This window comes from Numenius arquata, chromosome 1, assembly GCF_964106895.1.
Source record: "Numenius arquata chromosome 1, bNumArq3.hap1.1, whole genome shotgun sequence".
Classification (NCBI taxonomy): domain Eukaryota; kingdom Metazoa; phylum Chordata; class Aves; order Charadriiformes; family Scolopacidae; genus Numenius; species Numenius arquata.
Genome location: NC_133576.1, coordinates 137,501,419 through 137,522,128, shown reverse-complemented (window position 1 = coordinate 137,522,128; position 20,710 = coordinate 137,501,419). Strand labels below are relative to the sequence as shown.

At 44.9% G+C, this 20,710-nt stretch overlaps 1 protein-coding gene across 2 annotated transcripts in view; it reads right to left on the bottom strand.

Annotated features, from left to right (window-relative positions):
- RSF1 (remodeling and spacing factor 1) overlaps positions 1-20,710 on the bottom strand; it is an 83,939-nt gene that overhangs the window by 3,159 nt on the left and 60,070 nt on the right. For both annotated transcript variants that reach the window (XM_074147803.1, XM_074147795.1), the window contains 6 exons: positions 16,049-16,103; positions 14,663-14,772; positions 11,273-11,340; positions 9,016-9,223; positions 6,224-6,447; positions 2,102-2,293 (listed from right to left, as the gene is read on the bottom strand). In XM_074147803.1, the coding sequence (XP_074003904.1) occupies positions 2,102-2,293; positions 6,224-6,447; positions 9,016-9,223; positions 11,273-11,340; positions 14,663-14,772; positions 16,049-16,103 (857 nt within the window). The remainder of the gene's footprint in view (positions 1-2,101; positions 2,294-6,223; positions 6,448-9,015; positions 9,224-11,272; positions 11,341-14,662; positions 14,773-16,048; positions 16,104-20,710) is intronic.

The window sequence follows — 20,710 nt, the reverse complement described above, 5'->3', positions numbered from 1 at the left end:
TAAAAAGATAAGATATCTATGTATTTATATACACAGACGCACAACTGTACTATAGACCCACCACCCCCAAATTATATACAACTTATTCCAAAGCATATGAACACCCCCTAACGGTCACCTGAAGTCTGCCGCCCTTTAATGGGAAGACTTTTTTTTTTTTTTTTGGCAAACCGGAATGTTGCCTGCGCACTGGCAGCCTCCACGCTGACCCTCGACGGCTTCGGTGAGAAAAGCCGGAGGTTGAAAAATCAAACGGCAACCACCATTTGCCATCTCCTTGGGATTTCCATCAGAAGCGCACGCGGATGGTCATTTTAAAAGGTATTATTTACTGTAGGTTCAAACCGATAGAGATTCCGTCAAGAGTTTCTGTATTTTCAACATAATTCTGTTTCCACTAACGCCGTTACAGATTGTATAACACACTGTGGGAACTGTGGGAAAGTACTGGAATGGTACTAAATGGTGTGGATTTTAATATGCAAAAAGCCAGTACCAAAAATACCTGAGGAAACGGGATTTCATGGAGAAAAGATACCGTCAACCGGGCAGTGTTTAAAGTCACAAATGCAGGCAGCAGAAAACTCAGCCACCGTCCAGCAGATCCTTAGCACAGAGCTTACACGTGGTGCTGCTGAGAACAGACTGGACTGAAGTATAAGATCAAGGTTTCGAGGTACTATATGGTTGTGTTACCTACTTAGAATCACAGAATGGGTTGGGTTGGAAGGGACCTTAAAGATCATCTAGTTCCAACCCCCTGCCATGGGCAAGGACACCTCCCACTAGACCAGGTTGCTCAAAGCCCCATCCAGCCTGGCCTTGAACCCCTCCAGGGATGGGGCAGCCACAGCTTCTCTGGGCAACCTGGGCCAGTGTCTCACCATCCTCACAGCAAAGAATTCCTTCCTGAGATCTCATCTGAATCTCCCCTCTTTCAGTTTAAAACCATTACCCCTTGGTCCTATGGCTCCACTCCCTGATCAGGAGTCCCTCCCCAGCTTTCCCGGAGCCTCTTTAGGGACTGGAAGGGGCTCTAAGGTCTCCCTGGAGCCTTCTCTTCTCCAGGCTGAACCCCCCCAACTCTCTCAGCCTGTCCTCACAGCAGAGGGGCTCCAGCCCTCACAGCATCTCCGTGGCCTCCTCTGGCCCCGCTCCAACAGGTCCATGTCTCTCCTGTGCTGAGGCCCCAGAGCTGGAGGCAGCACTGGGGGGGGGTGTCTCCCCAGAGCGGAGCAGAGGGGCAGAATCCCCCCCCTCGCCCTGCTGGCCACGCTGCTGGGGATGCAGCCCAGGATGCGGGGGGCTTCCTGAGCTGCCAGCGTGCGTTGTCGGCTCATGTTGAGCTTCTCATCCACCAACACTCGTATCCCTTTGTCTAAGAGGATCCTCTGACACTCTGTAAACTCCGGCCAGCACTTCCAAAACTTACCTACGAACCAGAGACCTGTCAAACACGGCTGATTTTCTGCAGAAGCCTGGCATCCGCTGCAACCCACACCGCTCGGCCTCTCCGAGAGCCGCACCTGAGGTCTCATACGCTGGGCGCCCAGAAGGCAAAGCACCCGAAGTCAGTGGTGGCTTTTGTGAAAGGTAATTTTACATCCAAACGCACACCACGTGGCGTGAGTGACGTCACTGAAAGGAGGCTCCCTCTGTACTTACCAGAGCTCCTTCAAACAGGAGACTGAATGAGTGTTAACCAGCAGCACACATACAATCAGGGCACCAGAAGTAACACCCTTTTTCTTACAAAGGAAGAGTCTTTAAAGACTCATGGGACAAAGCTTTGTCACCTCTTAACGGGAAAAGTGGTGAAACAGTTTACATTAGTGCCAGTTTTGGAATCCCAGCACTCCGTGCCAGACAGAGTAAATTCAGAGCTAGAAGTCAGCATTAGGGACAAGGATGACGTTGAGAAGTGACTGTAACAGCGCATCATGAAGTACCCCTGGACTGTTTCAGAAGGAAACACTTGCTGAGAAACACCAAGGAACTCTAGAACGAAGATTCTCTGAAATCTCTGAATTATACACAGTTTTCTCTTCATGCTAATGCTGACATATACCAGCTCCTGCCAACGGCCGACTCTTTATTTTACCTTCGCTATCTGAAGTGGAGAGTCTGCGTTTATGAACTCTTCTTAACTCCTTCCCGTATCGGACGCTTTTTTGGGAGCCATCACTTTCTGAATCTTCCTTATAATTAACTTGTCTCTTCTGATTCCGTCTTGATCTCCTCCTCCTCGTTTCCAGGTAATCGTCATCGCTGTAATCTGTGTAATCACCGCTCTCTGCACAGGAGGAAACAGTGACGTGTGTTATTCCGTTAAACCAAACCCGCCCAATTTAGACAAGCTTTAGACCAGCACCAGTAAAATCACGTGCTCTTCCAGCACAGGAGAGTCTCAACCATCATGTCTCGTTACCCGGACCCGTTCCAGACTCACGCATCAGTTCCCCCATTCATCGCCAGCGTAGAATTGCTTGATTTTACAATCTTCTCACAAATCCTTTTCCTGTCTCCCTTAAACTCCTCCAGAAGGTGGTTTCCTTCCAGTGTTTTTCTTCCCTCAGCTCTACTGGTGCCAGATTCTCTACAATCCCTCACAGCTGAAACAGCCTTACCGAACTGGAGATGATGCACGTTACCACTGACACTGGAAAGTCCTTCCTGGTTTTAAAATTTCAATAAATCGTACACTTTTAAGAATAGAGAAACGGAAAACCACTGACAAGATGAAACTCCAGGTAAGATGGGAGATACAGAATTTAAATTAACAACAAAAATCAAGCTCACTCCATTGTAAGCTTCCTTAAAACAGAAACTATGGAGAACAAACTTACCGTCATTCACAGTTCCTCCCGCACCAGCCCACTGCAGGTACTGGCTTTAAGAGTTAAATTTATTTATATCGTCTGAGAACAGCCTTTAATCAACTTTAGCTGCTTTTTCACTGGGCTGTGCCAGAGCAATTATCCCAAGATCGTAGAATCACAGAATGGGTTGGGTTGGAAGGGACCTTAAAGATCATCCAGTTCCAACCCCCCTGCCATGGGCAGGGACACCTCCCACCAGACCAGGTTGCTCAAAGCCCCATCCAGCCTGGCCTTGAACACCTCCAGGGATGGGGCAGCCACAGCTTCTCTGGGCAACCTGTTCCAGTGTCTCACCACCCTCACAGCAAAGAATTTCTTCCTGAGATCTCATCTAAATCTCCCCTCTTTCAGTTTAAAACCATTACCCTCATCCGGTCACTCCGCTCCCTGATCAAGAGTCTCTCCCCATCTCTCTTGTAGCCACTTTAGGTACTGGAAGGGGCTGTTTATTAGATCTCCCCCGAGCCTTCTCTTCTCCAGGCTGAACAGCCCCAGCTCTCTCAGCCTGTCCTCACAGCAGAGGGGCTCCAGCCCTCTGATCATCTTTGTGGCCTCCTCTGGCCCTACTCCAACAGGTCCATGTCTCTCCTGTGCTGGGACACAGTACTCCAGGTGGGGTCTCCCCAAAGCGGAGCAGAGGGGCAGAATCCCCCCCCTCGCCCTGCTGGCCACGCTGCAGGGGATGCAGCCCAGGATGCGGGGGGCTTTCCGGGCTGCCAGTGCACGTTGCCACCTTATGTTAAGCTTCTCATCCACCAGCACCCCCAAGTCCTTCTCCTCAGGGCTGCTCTCAGTATGTATCTCAATTATCCCAAGATACATTTCTATACATGCCACATACTGTTCCTAAGTTAGTATTTGACACGAGTCACAGATCAAACAGGCATCCTCTTTACTTCCTAAAATAACAGAATCATAGAATTGTCGAGGTTGGAAGGGACCCTTCAAATCATCCAGTCCAACCATCAACCCAACACTGACAAAAACCACCACTAACCCATGTCCCTCAGCACCACGTCTGCCCGGCTTTTAAATACCTCCAGGGATGGCGACTCCACCACTGCCCTGGGCAGCCTGTTCCAAGGCTTGACAACCTTTTCAGGGCAGACATTTTTCCTAATATCCATCCTAAACCTCCCCTGGCACAACTTGAGGCCATTTCCTCTTGTCCCATCGCCTGTTCCTTGGGAGAAGAGACCGACCCCCCCTGGCTACACCCTCCTTTCAGGTAGTTGTAGAGAGTGAGAAGGTCTCCCCTCAGCCTCCTTTTCTCCAGGCTGAACACCCCCAGCTCCCTCAGCCTCTCCTCACAAGACTTGTTCTCCAGACCCCTCAGCAGCTCCATTGCCCTTCTCTGGACACACTCCAGCACCTCAATGTCTTTCCTGTCCTGAGGGGCCCAAAACTGGAAAGAATCAAAGCAGTCAACAAGCACCACCACTTTCAGAAAGGAACTTCATCTCTGGAGACTGAAAACAAAGCCACTCGCAGGGTACCTTATCTCCTTAGCTCAAAGTAAGGTTAAAGCAGGATCCTGAGGGACAATAACAGGAGTTAAAGAGCGAAACACATAGTATAAACTATACTCTTAGATACATATGGAATGCTATTGGAATCAGCTGATTTTATCAGAGATGTGCATCCACCAGGAAACAAATACTTGCTCCTGTGCATTACAGAATAGATGATCAATGTCTTTAGACTTCTGCCAGTATCATCGTGCTTATAATTAGCACAATGATGTGTTCAGGACAGGGAGACAGCACATATTTTCAGTGCATAGAGCTGTCTTCATCTCTCCAAGCATAAACCCTCCTTTTGGAAACCAGTATTTCAAAGCAACTTACTCAGAATCACAGAATGATATGGGGTTGGAAGGGACCTCTGGAGATCATCTAGTCCAACCCCCCTGCCAAAGCAGGTCCACCCAAAGCAGGTCGCACAGGAACGTGTCCAGGCAAATTTTGAATGTCTCCAGAGACAGAGACTCCACCACCTCTCTGGGCAGCCTCTTCCAGGGCCCTGCCACCCTCAAAGGAAAGAAGTTCCTTCTCATGTTTAGATGGAACTTCCCATGTTCAAGTTTGCGCCCATTTCCTCTTGTCCTATCCATGGGCACCACTGAAAAAAGACTGGCCCCATCCTCCTGACACCCACCCTTTAAGTACTTATAGGTGTTGATCAGATTCCCCCTCAGTCTTCTGTTCTCCAGACTAAAAAGTCCCAAGTCCCTCAGCCTCTCCTCATAAGAGAGATGCTCCAGGCCCCTAATAATCTTTGTAGCCCTTTGCTGTACCCTCTCCAGCAGTTCCCTGTCCTTCTTGAACTGGGGAGCCCAGAACTGGTCCCAGCGCTCCAGATGGGGTCTCACCAGGGCAGAGGGGGAGGATGACCTCCCTTGACCTGCTGGTCACACTCTTCCCGGTGCACCCCAGGATGCCTTTGGCCTTCTTGGCCACAAGGGCACATTGCTGGCTCATGGTCATCCTGAATACTCCAACGTGTTCATCATCTATATTCTCGAGAGACACATAAACCACTGGAGAGGTAACACACACTGCAGTAAGTTAATGCTCCACTGTACTTAGTACTTTAGATTCACAATAAAAATAAGTCAAAATAAGTGCTTATATATCTGGCGACTTTCTAAGGCTGGGTCTCGATGCAGAAACAAGGAGGACACTATTCAGGGAAAGATGCTCATCAGGAAAATGTTGAAGTGTCGCACAGGGACTGTTCTCACACTTCAGACTGGGCAAACAGAAAAGAAACTGGTCGAAGGACAAGTAAAATGAAGCGAATTATTAGGTTCTCCTGTGATGCGAAGAGTCTTCAGTTACTAAAGATCAAAAAGGACAATCATAAAAGGGAGAGATTCAAGGTTGTTACTGTTTGCTTTCAGGCCTGCCAGAGGACACAGAATGCTATAAACTGAAGGAATTTTATTCCATATAAAGTAAGGGAAAATGTTTCTTTCAGAAGCTTTTTCAAAGGTATTTGGAAGGTGGTGAAGTAGCTATAAAGAAGTACATTTTTGCCTCCATCCTTTCTCTTCCCTGCAATCACATACCAGACAGGAAGGTACAGGGTAGCTGAAACTATCCACAAAAGTGGATATTTAAAACATAGCATTTATTTAAATACGTAATTACTTAAAATGCCCAGAACCTAGTACTCAACACCAGTTTCCTGCAGAATATTCACAGCAGAACAAGGAGCAAACTGCTTTACAGCAAAGATGGCATCTGACTTGACCAAAGCAAGCAAACGAGTGTCAGTCGTGACAGGAAACAGACTTCCCCAGGACAGAATTTTTAAATGTATCTAAGACGTCTTACACTCACCAGATTCTCTGCTTGAGTTGTCCTCAGAATCTTCATCTTCGTCATCTTCCGAATATTTTTTCTTGACTGTTTTCCTTCGTAACCGCCTGCTTTGCCTCATGGGCCTGGAGAGGTGTCTCCTGGATATGCGGGCGCAGAACTCGGAATCGCTGTCTTCGTTTGAGGGGGGGTCATCTTCACTTTCATCCAGATTTTCCTCTGATATCACAAACTCGTCCTGAGATCTGTTCAAAGAGACACCACAGAGATAGATACCGGAAAGAAAGGATTGTACGGTACCTGCATTTTACAAGTGATACATGCTGTGATATTTACTGTGTCCGGTTTTGGACCCCTCAGGACAGGAATGACATTGAGGGGCTGGAGCGTGTCCAGGGAAGGGCAACGGAGCTGGTGAGGGGTCTGGAGAACAAGTCTTATGAGGAGAGGCTGAGGGAGCTGGGGGTATTCAGCCTGGAGAAAAGGAGGCTGAGGGGAGACCTTCTCACTCTCTACAACTCCCTGAAAGCAGGGTGTAGCCAGGGGGGGTCGGTCTCTTCTCCCAAGGAACAGGCGATGGGACAAGAGGAAATGGCCTCAAGTTGCCCCAGGGGAGCTTTAGGATGGATATTAGGAAAAATTTTTACACTGAAAGTGTTATTAAGCCTTGGACCGGGCTGCCCAGGGAAGTGGTGGAGTCACCATTCCTGGTGGTGTTTAAAAGTCGGGCAGATGTGGTGCTGAGGAACATGGGTTAGTGATGGGTTTTTGTCCATGTTGGGTTGATGGTCGGACTGGACGATCTGAAAGGTCCCTCGACCTTTCTATGATTCTATGATTTCTATGATTCTATGCAAAATAAGTATGGTCTTACACAAAAAAATCCGCACAAATCTTATAGTACTAATGCGGAGCAAAGATCCAAAGAGAGCAAACTGCCACCCCTGACGTTAGCTTTCAGTGGGGACAGAGCTTTACAGTGCATTACACAGCAGGGGAATATAAACTGTCCAGCTGAGACTGCAGGTAACAGTTAGACAGGACAGATTCTAGAGCGTTCATAAAGGGCACTGCTATGGAACATCTGCACAGCAATATCTATGGATGGGCATCACCTGTGGAAGGGAAAATTAACACCCACCACGTTCTGGCAGAGACGAGCTCCCCTTCACAAACCAAGCACTGTCCCACACAATTTCTGAGAGTGAGAACAGAATCATAGAACAGTTCGGGTTGGAAGGGACCTCAAAGATCATCCAGTTCCACCCCCCTGCCATGGGCAGGGACACCTGCCACCAGACCAGGTTGCTCAAAGCCCCATCCAGCCTGGCCTTGAACACCTCCAGGGATGGGGAAGCCACAGCTTCTCTGGGCAACCTGGGCCACTGTCTCACCACCCTCATAGCAAATAATTTCTTCCTGAGATCTCATCTATATCTCCCCTCTTTCAGTTTAAAAACGTTACTCCTTGTTCTATGGCTCCACTCCCTGATCAAGAGTCCCTCCCCATCTCTCCTGTAGCCCCCTTTAGGGACTGGAAGGCTGCTATAATATCGTGTCTTAACACAAAATTGTTGCTCTCGTGCAAAACACTCATCTCTCAAACTCATCACCTTGTAACGCTCCCGGCGTGTCAAAAGGGAGCCAGTGCTTTTTTAAATCCCACCGAGCACTGAAGGTACAGCGTCCCTTGTACATTGGCTGGATGTAAATTCCAGTGTAACATCCAGAAGGCATTCAGCGGAGGCCGGATTTGGAAATGCACGAGCACACTTGAACAGATCGATGCGCTATTAATTCAGGGAGATTTCCGCAAGCTACAGTCATCGATTGGAAATTTCCAGCACATTTAGCTCAGCTCTTCAGGGTGTCACTGAAACGGCCTCAGCGTGGTCACAGGTGAAAAGCACAGCTCAAAATTTGCACGTGTCGTACAGATTATCCATACACTCAGTAAATTGACCCAGTGACTGGCGTAAAGCTTTAAATATTGACGGTAAAGAGCTTACACCTCGTGCTCCGTTATATTTCTTCACTGAGGCATAAAGGACACCTAAAATTAATTATTAATTTTTTTAACATTAGGAATTGCCCAGACTGAACGATGAGAAATTCCATGGAAGGAGAGTTTCATTTGGCCAGAGCATTTAAAGCCTCCCATGATCCATATTTGTTTTCTATACTATAAACCACTCCTTTGGCTGTTTTCAAGAGCTATCTCCCAGGGAGCACAAAGCAAGAATCGATTTCAGAACCGGCATGTCGAGTTCTGTACGCTCTAAATAGGGACATTTTACTCTTCTAATTTCTAAATGACGATCAGGCCCATTAAAAATCACACAAAATAGGACAAAAAGGAAATAACCAGCCTCATTTTAGCTCCATCGTTGTTACGGATTTCGGCTAGACGGTCACATCAGCCACAGAACTGAGCCCATCTGGCTCCTTCACTAACATTAACCGTGTTCAGAGCCCCACACTGTGGCCTCCAACACACCAGTAACACTTCCACAACACTTAAAATTTTTTTTAAGTGTTTTTTTTAAGTGTTTTTAGTTTTTAGTTTAAGTGTTTTTTAATTTTTTTTAAGTTTTGCTTAAAATACAGACTGGATGATTTCAGCGCACGGATCCGGAGCACGGTTTTTCCAGTAAAATGACATTCCCCCCAGGCCAGGAAGACTTTTGCTGGCACCGTGCGGTGACGTTCCAGCACTGGGCACATGCTCCTAACGATGGTTTTAGGGGCACTGCAGAGTCACAGGAGCCTGTAGCAGCCTGTGACTGGTGATGGAAGTTAATTTGCAGACCTACCCATCACTGATCTTGAATTCATCCTCGCTCTCCTCTTCGTCCAGGTTACTGTCACTGTCCAAGTCGTTTAGTCGCCGTCGTTTCTTGCGTCGTGCTGCTGCAGCCCTTTGTGGTCGCTTGTTTTCTTTCCTTTCTTCCTCCAGGATGGTGGAAATGTCTTTTCCACGGTGACCTGTGATATTAGACATGTCTTTGCCTCTGCCAATGCCTGAATTCAACGATAGAAAGGAGGGAAAAAAAGCAAGTTTATTTATTGTTTGACTTTATACACATCTTTCTTCTGTGCCTCCCCAGCTTCAGTTTATTTTCTGTAAAGCAAAGTATTTTTTGTCATGGGGATGGAGCACCTCCCCTATGAAGACAGGCTGAGAGAGCTGGGGTTGCTCAGCCTGGAAAAGAGAAGGCTCCACGGAGACCTCATAGCAGCCTTCCAATATCTGAAGGGAGCCTACAGGAGAGCCGGAGAGGGACTCTTTGTCAGGAGATGTAGTGACAGGACAAGGGGTAACGGTTTTAAATTGGAAGAGGGGAGATTTAGATTAGATACCAGAAAGAAATTCTTTCCTGTGAGGGTGGTGAGGCACTGGAACAGGTTGCCCAGGGAAGTTGTGGATGCCCCATCCCTGGAGGTGTTTAAGGCCAGGCTGGATGTGGCTTTGAGCAACCTGGTCTAGTGGGAGGTGTCCCTGCCCATGGAAGGGGGTTGGAACTTGATGGTCTTTAAGGTCTCTTCCAACTCTAACCATTCTATGACTCTATGATTCTATGGAAGACTCTGTCTGGAGTCTTCTTCCTGACACACATCCTCCAGCTGTGGTCGCTTAGAAATACATGAGGTCCATGGAGAAAACAGTGAATAAGTGTCAATCCCAACCCACATTATGACCAGTGTCAGTGCCTTTTGAGTAGGGCAAATATCAGAAAATACACGACACACCCCCAGACACCCAATTTTCAGGTTGTCTGTGCAGATCCGCCGAGCTGCTCAGAGCTGGTGTCTTTATGGAGGTGCCAAAAGCCAAAGAACCGAGGGAGAACGTTTCATGGCGGTTGCCTCCAGGCAAGTTAAGGTGATGCAGAAGCACAAATCCCATCTACATCTCTCAGATGCTGCTGAAGATCTCTCCTTTGTTGCGGTAACAGGCAACAAAGAACGTAATTTCACTTTATTCACATACAACTGAGAAGTGCTGATAGATCTGGATTAATACTTTTAAGATGACTTTGTAGACCCAGTTTTTAGGGCGTCCAACTGTGGATCAATTTATGAGTCATATTTTTCCAGGTGACAAATGTAATTTGTCCTTTCCAATCTCAAATCCAAAATTTAGCAGATTAATTATTTTTAAGAGTTTTCTTGTCATGCTTATTCATTGCATTCATATATCAAAATATGTACAAGCTGAATTTAACTATCAAGGCCAAATACTAATTTTGGCATCTTTTGGCAGCCTGAGATGGCCATTCCCAAGGGAAATTATTTAGTTTGATTCCAAAAATACAGCTGTAAAAATACAAAGTTTAAGGGAGAAGATTGTATTTATTACTATTAGTTATTATTACTGTATTTATTACTATTATTATTACTGTATTTATTATTATTAGGGAGGTGATTGTGCCCCTGTACTCGGCACTGGTGAGGCCACACCTGGAGTATTGTGTCCAGTTTTGGGCACCTCAATCCAAGAGAGATATGGAGGTGCTGGAGCGAGTGCAGAGGAGGGCAACGAAGCTGGTGAAGGGCCTGGAAAACAAATCATATGAAGAGCGGTTGAAAGAGCTGGGACTGTTTAGTATGAGGAAGAGGAGGCTGAGGGGAGACCTCATCACTCTCTACAACTACTTGAAAGGACACTGTAGAGAGGTTGGTGCTGGTCTCTTCGCACAGGTAATTAATGACAGAACAAGAGGGAATGGCTTCAAGCTCCAACAGGGTAGGTTTAGACTGAACATTAGGAAAGAATTCTTCACAGAAAGAGTGGTCAGACACTGGAACAGGCTGCCCAGGGAGGTGGTTGAGTCACCATCCCTGGCTGTGTTTAAGAGCCGTTTAGATGTGGTGTTGGGGGATACGGTATAGGGGAGAACTTTGTAGCGTAGGGTAGATGGTTGGACTCGATGATCCCAAGGGTCTCTTCCAACCTGGACGATTCTATGATTCTATGATTCTATTTGTTGCTTCTCATATCAAAATAAATTTGGTCTCAATCTTCTTATCATCACTGCAATGAAAAAACAAATGATATCCGAAACGTACCTCCTCCATCAGCCTCCTTGATGTCGTCTTCGATGGCCTCATCAATTGCCTCATCAAATTCATCAAACCTAAAAGAAACAGCTTTCATTTACCACTTTGAAGCGAACTCTAATTAAATTATATTATGAAAACCTCATTATTATATTATGAAATACCTCAAAATGTAAAACTGCTCTAAGAAACCCCCCTGCACAGCCAACGGGCTGGATATAGAATAAAACAACAGAGATAATGGGCTGGATTGATGATAAAATACCCATTTTTTAAAAGGTGTGTTTCTTATTTCTGCTTGCTAGCAGATTATTTATCATTCCCTGCCTGTCTTACTATTGATTTATGGGAACAGAAAACCGCTTTGATTTTACATGACGTACCACTGAGTTTAACAATATATATAATTTGAAAGCTCTTTAAGACGGTATCGGTGCTGTTTTTCACACAAAGTATTAGTCATTTTTTCCCCACCTTTTATTAGATGACATAGACACCACCAATCTGCAAAACAGACTTTCTGAAAAGCACCTATTAAAAGTCAAATTATTCATCCTGTCTAATTTTCCTTTGAAAACTCATTTCAGATAGCTTCCTTCTCCTCTTGAAGCTCACGGGAATTATACTTTATGGATCTGCAACATCTTAAGCTGAACAGATAAAACATATGGTACACGGTAGAGACAAATACACACATATACAAATAAGTTATAATGTAATGTCACATAAATAAATAGGACAAAGAAAAGCCAAATATTTGAGTAAGTTTGTGCTGCGGCAGCTTTTATAAAACTGCGTAAGTCTCTGCACACTGAGCAACTCATTTAAAGGGAACGGAAAATAGAGAAAAAAGGATCCAGCCCTTTTACACCGATGACTTCAGTTTGTTTCTTCAGTTATGAATTCAAATCCCATTAAAAAAAGATTGTTACCTGTATCGCCAAATAGATCCCTGGGGATACAACATGCAAAAGTACAAATTTTATTAACTATATAGAAAAGACATTTCATTTAGATGTGAGTATTTCTTCTTCTCATTTTTAAAAAGATAGGTTTTTCAGTATTTTTTTTAGATACAAACAACTAACAATTGGATAATACTTTCGTTAAAGATTCAGTTTCTCAGCCACGAAAGAAAGATTACACTTATATTTATCTTGGTCCTTTATAGTAACCTCCAGCATAGCTCTAATATTACTCTGTATTCCAACAGGAAGAACAAAACACCTTCTCCTTTAAAAATAAGATGATGAAATTCTGGTCTCTTTATATCCCCTAAGAAAAACCACACGTCACGTTCGAGGCAGCTTTACGCAGCACGGAAGTTAACTCGGAAATTATTCCATCAGTAAGATCAGTTCCACATTACTCAAAAACACTGTTTTCCCTTCACACCTCTAAAAAAAAAAACCCAAACTCTTTAAAATGTGAGAAATCACTTAAGGCTTTCAAATCACTGCTAACAAATAACCTGAGCCGACAGCTGCTTCTCCATTAGGTTTAATGGAACATCATTTCTGCTGCTGCTGCTGCTGCTTTATTCATAACGCAGATTTCTGTGACCTGCTCACAGGAGGACTCCGCAGACGACCCAGGCGATCCAAAGGGATGACATATCTTTAGAGACCCGGGATGCTACACAACACAGATTCCTCCGTGAGCGGAATTAAGGCGTTTAGCATTGATTGTCCCCCAGTGACACCAGCGGGACTTCACTGCGGACGTATAAATTTGAAGTGACACAGTGATACGTGGAATATTTTCACCAGCTCAAAGTTAGGTGTGGGATGGAGTCTGCAAGGAAGACTCTAAAATTTTATATCAGAAGACTGATTTTTTACAGAACAACATTATATGAAACTAGGGGGGGCTACAGGAGAGATGGGGAGGGACTCTTGGTCAGGGAGTGGAGCCATAGGACGAGGGGTAATGGATTTACACTGAAAGAGGGGAGATTTAGACGAGATCTCAGGAAGAAATTCTTTCCTGTGAGGGTGGTGAGACACTGGCACAGGTTGCCCAGAGAAGCTGTGGCTGCCCCATCCCTGGAGGTGTTCAAGGCCAGGTTGGATGGGGCTTTGAGCAACCTGGTCTGGTGGGAGGTGTCCCTGCCCAGGGCAGGGGGTTAAAACTCCATGATCTTTAAGGTCCCTTCCACCCCAAACCATTCCATGATTCTATGAAACATTATTTCCAATAAAAATTATTGTCTTTGCATAACACGTGTCCTGCTGAAGTCGTGCCAGACACCCTACAGGCAAGGGATTTTTCTTCTTCAGGTCAGATGCTGCTGGACCGGTCATGAGCATAAGAGCAAATCTATATAATCTTGCCTGGGGCATAATGTTCCTTACAGAAATACTTAAATTTCCCAAAGCAGCAATGGCATTTTCATTAGCGTGACTTCTGCTGTTAATTTAAAAAGTTACCGAAAATCAACAGCTAAGCAAGGTCAGACTGAGTTTTCCGAACAGGCCGGAAAATTCAGCGTATACAAACACCCTGCCTCCCCTCAACAGCAAAACCAGACTGACTAGGAGTTTAACCATGGGTACGGTTGGAAGGTTTTCAAAGTTGTAATGTTCTAATTTTTCACGATAAAGGTCTCCGTAGAGCTAGTACAGGAAAAAAATACTTTTGTTTTTTTAATTCCTAATGCAGCTGGGACAAAAAACCCACAAGCTCTCTGGCCATCACATTCTTCTGTAATCCCCGAAGGCAGCCCCCTTGCCCGCTGGACTGAAGAGGGTACGGAGCATCTCAAGGTACTACTTAGAAAATAGTTTATAAAACACCTTAGCGATACGCTCGAGAAGAAAAGATAATTATTAAGATCACGCTGAATTTTGGAAAATTCAGTGACCTGTTCTACTTTCAGAACGCAGAGAGTCTAAATAGCTTGGAATTTTAATTTACTCATCGCGTCTTTTATCGCAATTTCTCTAAAGAGTTACAGACCAGTTTTAGACGTCCTGTCTCAGAATTGCATTTTAAGTTCCGTGCCCCTCTCACGTAAAGAAGCCGTAAGGGCAGAGGGAAAGAGAGAGAGGAATTTAAAGCCTTTAGACACAAGCCTAAGTGTCCCTTTCAGCAGAGAGCAGAGGTGTGATTCACCTGCTTTAACTTACTCCAGAAACTGCACTAACACCCAAACCTTCCCCGTATTCCTGAACTAAGCACCATATACTTTGTATTTCTTTTATGCATCATCCCTTCATTATACCCCCTCGTTTGCTTTTGCAACCACCAAGCCTAACCAGTATTCAAAGGAAAGAGCAAAGACATTTTAGTTCGGCCTCTCTTTTTAAATATAAAAACGTGTGTGAGAAGTGGTGAGTTGCCTGAGAAAGAAAACGACTTTTTTTTTAGATTTACAAGCCATTTAAACAAGCCGCTGACCTGTAGCTTATGCACTTTCGGGTTCTGGTAGACCTCCTTTCAAGCAGCTTCGATTTCGGCTTTTTGGAATCTTTCTTCTTTTCTTCCTGACCTTCGGGTATTTCTGGCTCCTGTTGACATAAAACAGAAGTGTCAAAAAGCTTTATCTCCCCCCTCCCTCCACGCTCATTACGGCCGAGCTCACGATACAGATACTCAGACGATCTAGAAGCTCAAATGCCCCACACAACACCTTTTTCCCTCTTATTGCAGCAGAGTTCAGGTGAACACTTGCACATATTGCCCTTAGGGGCTCCAGACGTTCACAAATACAGAGTTTGAGGGTTCAGGCTGTTGTATCATCGTGTTTATACCACGCCACCGAGATGATGCCTCCAGTGATACCCCCAGGACCCCAGCTGAACAAATTATTGCCGGCATCTCTATATAATGAGCACAGAGACACGTTTACATGGTGTGGTTTCAATAAAGTTCCACGCAGGTTAATTTTATATTATTTTTTTCCAAGCTATTCATTTAAAAAAAAAATAAATAAATCTGCCCCCAGGCTGAATTTTTCAAATATTTGCTCCCAGCCATAGACTCTTTTTTTGCAAGTTTGTAAAATCTGTTATCATTTTTCTGTTATCCAGAGACAGGGGGAGAAGGCTGGCTTTATTACAGTCAGTCAGAGTGGAAAGTCTATGTTTAAAACAAACAAAGGCTTCATTTTAAACTCTCATACAAGGAACAGATTATACAATTTGGGACGCAGGCATTTGGCTAAGACTTCAAGAGAATCGCTTTAAAGTGTATTTAAGAAGTGAGAAGAGGCTGTTCTCCGCATAAAGAAAACCATTTTCCTCTTCTGTGAAGGGAAACAACATAAAAGCAGCTGTTAATAAAACACTAAATGTTTATAGTTTTTAACCACATGTGACTTCAATACACATTTGTCGGAGGCAAATGTTACGCTTCTAATAGATACTACATATTCCCTCTGAATCATAAGCCAGAAAACATTTGTTTCCATCAGTTCCAAAGGAAAGCTACGACAATTAGCTGAGACCTAGAGAACAGCCCACACCAGAATTAAATAAACCGAATCCCACCTTTATAAACTACAGAATTTAGAGCACTCGGCTCAAAACCCAACTGAAATGGGCAGGGAGGTGATTCCTTCACTGCCGGAGGACTCTGTCTGGCACCAGCTGGTTCTAATAAACACAATAAAACTCTCTCGGTTTCTCTGCTAAACTCAATCTCAGTCTAAAACGAAAGGTCTAGGATTATTTCTGACCCGCACATAGACTGATTTTTCTAAGATGCTACTTCTAACACGCTGCTGAGAAACTTCTTCCCGGAGAAGTTTGGAAAATAAAACAATAATAAAATGCAGTAACTTACCTGAGGTGGAATGATGTTCTCAATACTGATACCCACATACACCAATCGCTCTTTTCTTTAGGAGAGAAAAAACGAAAATAAGCTTACAGCAAGACTGCAGATATGGAAAATAATGCTGTAATTAGCACCGTTTGAAGCTCTTACTATCGCTAGGCAGGAGCATCCCAAGAGGATGTTCCAACCGAAAACAGTTATTTTAGTTGGAATTATGTGCTAAATCTCGTATTACATTTTCCTGCATGCATAATGTAAGAGATTTCCAAGGAGTTCCAGCAAACAACAGCACTTGAAGATTGCAGGCACCACGGAAAGGACTGAATCGGGGTGTAAAAAGCAATTAAAAAACAACTGAAAAACAGTAACATTGTGATTGAGATTATGCTGTCAGATCCATAACTACCACCAGCCTTAGAGGCACTGGAAGGTAAAACGGGAATTCAAAATCACACTGAACTGGAAGAATTACACAAAAATGGGATGGAATCCAATACGGACAAGTGCCAGAGTTTAGGCCTGGGTGGGAACAATCAACTCTGGAAACAGCAGGGAACAAATAACTGCCTACAAAGCAATTCTTTACCGGAGGAGAAGAGCCTGAACAAAGATCAAGAGAGACGAGCTCCTGCGGAAACAACTATGACAGATGGACGGGTGAAGAGGAGAACAGCCGACAGGACGACTGAAAGTCAGCCCTGTTCACACCCAGCTGGAGTATTTGTTGCCATCTGGGCACCACACATACTTCAAGAAAGATGGGATCCAGCTTCCAGCCCAGGGAAGTGGTGGAGTCACCCACAATCCCACAATCCCATCTGGAGGTATTTAAAAGCCGGGCAGACGTGGTGCTGAGGGGACATGGGTTAGTGGTGGGTTTTGTCAGTACTGGGTTGGTGGTTGGACTCAATGATCTGAAAGGTCCCTTCCAACCTCAACGATTCTATGATTCTAGGAGTTCAGAGCCAGCCAGGAGGAGTTACGGGAGGGCAGCAGACACGCCCTGGTGAGAAAGGCTGAAAAAAGAGGATAGGTTGGGCTAGAGAACACAAGACTGAAGATGGGAGAGAGAACAGAACTCAAATACAGGAACGATGCTTGTAAGGAGAAGTAGGCTGTCCTCCTTGCCCACAGTACGTTACAGGATTATATCAAAGTAAGTAAAATGCAAGTTGACACTTCTCATTAGCATCCTGTATCATCTGAATTGCCCTGGGCACAACCCTGGCTCCTGGCCTCTGCTTGCGGCTCCTGAAGGACACAAGTGTCCCACGGGTCTTGTCCCATCTGTCAGTCCCAACTAGAGATGCCTTGGGTATCCTCACACCTCCAGCGTGCAGTCTGTCAGGAAGAACAGCCAGGTACTAAACCAGACCGGAGTGCGTAACCAAACTACCATCACCTTAGGTCCCCACTAGCCTTTTTCAAGGAAAACAAGGGATAATCTAAACAAATGAAGATCCTAGAAAAAATGTTTACACTGAAAGGGTTATTAAGCACTGGAACAGGCTGCCCAGGGAAGTGGTGGAGTCACCATCCCTGGAGGTATTTAAAAGACAGGTCGACATAGTGCTTAGAGATATGGTTTAGTGATAGTTTTGTCAGTGTTAGGTTCATGGTTGGACTCGATGATCTGAAAGGTTCCTTTCAACCTCAACAATTCTATGATTCTATGATTTATTTGGCTCTGCAAGGACTCTAAATGCAAGCCACATCTCTAAAGAATTTAAAATTATTGTGAATAATGGTATTTTAGACCATACACTCCGAAGAACAATCCTGCAGGGGGGAAAATGTACGAACTAGACATTTGACAGCAGACCTCTAACTTTCAGGATCCAGTGAAACATCGTTAGAGCTGAGATTAGATCATGCAAGACCCAACGCTGATCTCCTCTGGGCTCCCGAGCTAAAGAGCCTCAATCAGCCACACTGGCTGTGTATACAAGTAATTGGTTTTGTCTCATAATGTCAGTTCTCCAAACTGATGGATCAAAAAAAAACATGTTCATCTATCAATGTGCCCTTGTGGCGAAGAAGGGCAATGGCATCCTGGGGTGCATCAGAAGAGTGTGGCCAGAAGGTTGAGAGAGGTCATCCTGCCCCTCTACTCTGCCCTGGTGAGGCCCCATCTCGAGTACTGTGTCCAGTTCTGGGCTCCCCAGTTCAAGAAGAACAGGGAACTGCTGGAGAGGGTACAGCAGAGGGCTCCCAAGATGATGAGGGGCCTGGAGCATCTCTCTTAGGAGGAAAGGCTGAGGGACGGGTCTTTTTAGTCTGGAGAAGACTGAGGGGGGATCTGATCAATGCCTGTAAATACTTAAAGGGTGGGTTTCAAGAGGATGGGGCCAGTCTTTTTCCAGTGGTGGCCAGGGATAGGACAAGAGGAAACGGGCACAACCTTGAACATAAGAAGTTCCACCTAAACATGAGAAGGAACTTCTTTCCTTTGAGGGTGGCAGAGCCCTGGAACAGGCTGCCCAGGAAAGTGGTGGAGTCTCCTTCTCTGGAGACATTCAAAACTTGCCTGGACACGTTCCTGTGCAACCTGCTCTGGGTGGACCTGCTTTGGCAGGGGTGTTTGGGCTAGATGATCTCCAGAGGTCCCTTCCAACCCCATAGCATTCTGTGATTCTGTGATCTGAGCACCATGAGATTGGTTGGATGAGGAAGAATTTTGTCCTACACCATGTAAAATCACTATGCTCTTGAAAATGAATTAAAATAGCATTTTAAGTCAAGGAATATCACTACTAAAATGAGAAAGGAACTAGAAATGTAAAGTTTTTAGTATTCAGCAAGTGTCTTTGATAGTTTCCTCCACTTCTCTCTTCTTGTAATGCAAAACATCAAGAGACGAGAGATGAGAGAAATTCACCTGGTTTTAAACAGATCAGTGAGGTTTCGAGTTCTGCTTCTCCTCTCCCCGGCTTGAGCACAAACCGCTTAAGAAATCAGCAAAGAAAACAAGCCAATCCTGCTGAGGTAAAGGTCTTAAAACAAAATGTAAAATGAAGTATCAGATGCATTCCTTATTCATGGGTAGCGCACGGAAGCTCAACACGTAACCCAATAGTTTAAACATTTGAACCAACAGGTCTCCAGCGCTGGGTGCAGATAAGCACTGACTCGTTATAAACTCTTCCGAGATGAATCCAGAAAACATTTTCTCTCATGTGAGCAGCTGCACAAGTTGCTTCAGGGAAGTCATGGAAGTGTGGATGAAAGGAAGTACTTACTCCACCTGATTTGGCCTGGGAGAAGCAAGCAATGGTCCCTAAAATGACTTCCTATCAAGGAGTCGGAGGGTCTCTAACACGAACTAAAAGAGGAATCCATAAAAGCTTTAATGCCCACTCGCTCTAGCAGTGGGTAGGACACAATTACAGAAGTTAGCATGTACGTAAAAAACCCAAAATTCAGCCAGGTTGTTGCAGTAGCACCTTGAATTCATGAACGAGGCGGGGGGGGGGAAAGCTCTGACCTCTGACTTTGATCTATGTATTTGTAAGTCAACGTGAAACCTAAAGTTTTCATTAAAAAAAGGCTGTGACATAACGCTCTGGGGACGCGTAAGAATGTAGCTGAGCAGCTGAAGCAATTCCGATCAGATTCCTGAAAGCTGAAGAATAATTGAAAGAGCACGACAGTGTGACTCGTTCAAAAAGCACGATAATTAACGCTGGTTCAAAGAATCGATTTAAGCGTGTGTGCCCACCATGAGAGAGTTGATTTTCTTCTCTCTCAGACAACACGTACCGTGATTTTACAGAAACATTAAAGCATTTCTGTGCCCCAACCAACCAACCTGCTTTAACTTCCACACCGAGCTGTTGTAAGGACTATAATTTCTTTTAGCGTTATAATTCCTCAGCTTTTTTACCTCACAATTTCCTAAAACGTTCCTCCGTTAAGTTGAAAGACTTCAATATCCAACTGTATTGTATCACGAAATCTTTTATAACCCGAGCTCTTTTCTCTTTTTAAGAGACTTTAAAAAAAAAGAACAGTCTTATGATATACAATGCAAAAGATCAAGTTTGTTTGGGATGAGGATCAGATTGCAAAACGGTTGTTAAAACATCTGGTTCAGAGACTGAAAAGTGCTGGAATAGCAATTGTATGCTCTCCTGTAACCCTTAAAAGATGGTATTTTTATGCAACACTGATGATTTCAAGAAAGCAAGACAGACTGGGGAAAAACTTGCGTTCCATGAAATGTTTGCCAGCGGAATATTTACCAAAGTGGGTCCAAAAATATTGCTCACTAGTAATGAGTTTTCCTACCATAAAGCAGAGCAGCAGACACGATCCCCTCGTGCCCCGCACAGATGGAGGCTGTGTGTAAGCTGAGCTCGCTCATAAAAACAGCTAATAGTTTCGTTCCCAAAGCTGCAAATTCAGTAGGATTTGGACAATTTTACCGCGGTGTGATCTGGATCTCTGAGCAGAAGCAGCGATGTTGGGAACAGCTGGTACCTGCTCTGTCACTGTCATTGTTGCTGCTTCAACAGCAATAACAACCAGGAGATTTGAAGGAAGCTTTGTTACAGACTCGGGGACGAGTGGCTGGAGCTGCATGGTGGAAAAGGACATGGGGGTGTTGGTGGACAGCCGGCTGAACATAAGCCAGCAGTGTGTCCAGGTGGCCAGGAAGGCCAACAGCAT